Genomic DNA, 3,049 nt, shown 5'->3' on the forward strand with positions numbered 1-3,049 from the left:
ATCGAAGATGAACAAATCAAGAATCAACATTAAAACACAACAAATTGGTCAAATAGCAATACAAAGAAAGCAAGAATCAAAGAATGAATCACCGACTTACAGAAAACCCCAAAGAAATTAGGGTTGCAATCACCGACTTAGTGCACCAACGTAGCACCGACGTAGCTTTAATGAGCAAACAACAGCAACGAGCGACAGAGACACCAATGAGAAGTGTTAGCGGAAGGACAAGGATCGTCGTCAACCGATGGAGTTACCTGTCGCCGGCTCTGATACCATGATAACAAAGCTTACAGAGGTTTAGAGAGAGACGGTAGAGAGAGAAAGTAGAGAGGGAAAACTGATCTTTTCAATATTTCACTATATGTCATAGAATTATTACAACATTTGTTTATATATAAATTCATCCTCACATAACTAACTCATCTAATACACATGTGACACATGGCACACATCTAATACATAGCACTTGGCATAATCCTAAGCTAACCTCTATAGTCTAACAGGTTTCACAATGCCCTGCAGCTTCCACCCCCCAAATCCTGCCAAAGTAAATGCCTGTAACAACAATGCAGGATTAATAAACAGTGAAGTAGAAAATCCCTACCTTATGTTTGGATGAGGGGCTTTCAAGGTACCAGGAATTAAGAGACTCAATTATTAAAAATGCACTACAAGGACCTTACCGATTAACCACTCAAACACTACAAAATACTACTACCAAAACACTAGAAATACACTACAAAGACACTAAACAAAGGTTTTTCAAGGTGCCATTTCAAAGTTCTCTCAATTGAATTGCATCTAGTCATTTTCAAGTCCCTCTATTTAATTTCTGTATTGATTCCTAATAAGTTTATCCTAAGTTCGATAAAAATTTAAAGTCTTGTCCAAACGTAGTCTTAATGATTTTGCCCCATATCGTATGACCAAAGCAGTCACAGGAAACTCCATTTTCTTCTTAATCTAGTAACATCAACTCTAAATTCGTTTACATCTAGTTTGAATAGCACAGCTGATCAGAAAGCAGAAAAGACATAAAGGATGTTACATGAACCAATGTAATCTCTCCTCAACCTTTCCTTCTATGATTTTTGCATAACTTACAAGTCACAGAAATGATGTTATAGACTTATGTATCCATAATTAAGTGTCAAATATTAGGGAGGCTCTCAAAAGTCTGTCTGCTAGTGCTAGGAATGGTGTGCCAACTGAATGGGTTATGTTCCAAAGGGACAAGTGCCATTTTGTTGAATTTTTTTAGCCAGTACTTCATGGCAGTTGTTTATGAGCCTAATGTGATAAGATGCTGCAAATGTCACCAGTGTTCTCCTTTATAATGAATATCAATTAAACTCCAAATAAAAACCACTTTGAAGAAACCTATAGTTTTGGTCATCCATGTGTATTGCAATGCCAAAACATTGATCCAAAGATTGTTTAATCCATGTGTATAGCACACATAAACAACAAGATGTAAGTTGATTATAGAAAATAAAAGATTAATGAAAGGTAAAATGCCTAACCTCATCCCAAGATTTCCCAGTAGTTTCAAGCAAAGCAGCATTGCAAGTCTTGAGTTCTATGGAGGCACCAGTGAACATTGAGGCTGCCTCCTCCCAACCCCTATTATGCCCCATGCACCTGTACAAATTGAATATGTTGTAATATTACAATTTCTCCATTTTGGCACAAGACAAATAGGTAGTGAGGCAGAGGTTACATGACAGTGAGTATGTCGTCCCTAGAATAGTTACAGATAATGTGTTGAAGGTGCTCAGCTGTCTGCCCATCCATGGCGGCGATGGAATAAAAGCTGGAAATATAATGAACCTCAGCCTCCAAGAAGCCTCTTACTTGTTGCTGCATTATAGTAAGAGTCTCCCTAGTTCGCACTGCATTGCTACAGCCCAAACAGGCCAACTAAGAAATCAAATTTATTTTCGGAAAACTAATAACAAGTGTATGCCAATGCCAGCTACTATTTCCACTCCTATGAATAGATAGTCATCCGGCACTCCAAAACAATGTTTTATCATGTTAAGTACTCCACAAGAAATTGCCATTGCCCCTTAATTAGTGGTATAATATACTTTACCTAGATAAAATAAGCTGAGGAATCCAACCCAACTCTTGGAGTTTGAGAGAGACTTTGACAGCATCGGCTTGTCCTCTTTCACTCAGGGGGCGATCATGATCTATAAATTAATTATTTTCATAAAATAATTCAATAAATAAATAGAATAATTTCTCTCTAGGTAATATGTAGTGAAAACAAAGAAAAATATTAGAGAAACCTAACCTACCTTTTAGCGAAGGGTCTACCCAGGAACTGTTGGCGTGACGAAGCAGAATTAGGCGACGAGCAACGGATGGAGGAGGAGTTTGTTCAGTATCAGAAACAGCTTTGCTCTCCACTTCCACTGCCAAAGATGAAGATGAAGGCCTAGTACCACTGCTAGGGTTTCTGTGACGGATTGAACTTGAAGAGGCTCTGGGCCACTTGGGATTCGCAGCCGGTTGGAAAGAGAAACTATGCGGCTGAATATTCAAATTAATGTTATGGTTAAAGAGAGCTACCGCATTCATACTGCCAGATTGTCGACTATTAGTATTCAGTGAGAGTTGAGTCTTGAGAGCAAGCTGAGGACTGGGGAGGGTCGGAGCTGACTGCAATGCTAAACGCCACTCCCTCCCTCCAGTGGCTACTCGCTCTTTGTTTCGGAGTCCGGAGGGTCACTTGTGTTTCCACGTGGCGCTTGTAGCTTTTACTTTTATTTATTTTATTTTATTAGTTTTTAATTTTTGAGTTCCACAAGCGACGGTTGTGTGTTTTTTTTTTTTTGGACAAACAAAATAAATTCCATTTAAAGATAAAACTAATACAAGATAAGGACAATTTTAATACAGAGTCTAAAATAGCCAAGCAAAAGCTCAACTCCATAAATGAAAACCACAATGAAGAGGGCCCAAAAGTGAGCAGCCCATAGCAGCAACCAAATCGAAAAACCTAGACAACCATCTCCACCAAAACAGTTGCACCACCATC

At 38.6% G+C, this 3,049-nt stretch overlaps 1 protein-coding gene across 1 annotated transcript; it reads right to left on the reverse strand.

Moving 5' to 3' along the window:
* Positions 1-327: 327 nt before the first annotated feature.
* LOC137730103 (Phosphoglycerate mutase family protein) lies at positions 328-2,728 on the reverse strand. The gene is made up of 5 exons (XM_068469168.2): positions 2,307-2,728; positions 2,099-2,198; positions 1,724-1,903; positions 1,527-1,644; positions 328-558 (listed from the first exon to the last, which is right to left on the reverse strand). The coding sequence occupies exons 1-5, from the start codon at positions 2,587-2,589 to the stop codon at positions 493-495; spliced, it is 747 nt and encodes a 248-aa protein (XP_068325269.2). The 5' UTR covers positions 2,590-2,728; the 3' UTR covers positions 328-492.
* Between the last annotated feature and the right edge of the window lie 321 nt (positions 2,729-3,049).

The sequence above is a fragment of the Pyrus communis genome, chromosome 10 (genome assembly GCF_041283825.1).
Source record: "Pyrus communis isolate YQ-2024b chromosome 10, ASM4128382v1, whole genome shotgun sequence".
NCBI lineage: Eukaryota > Viridiplantae > Streptophyta > Magnoliopsida > Rosales > Rosaceae > Pyrus > Pyrus communis.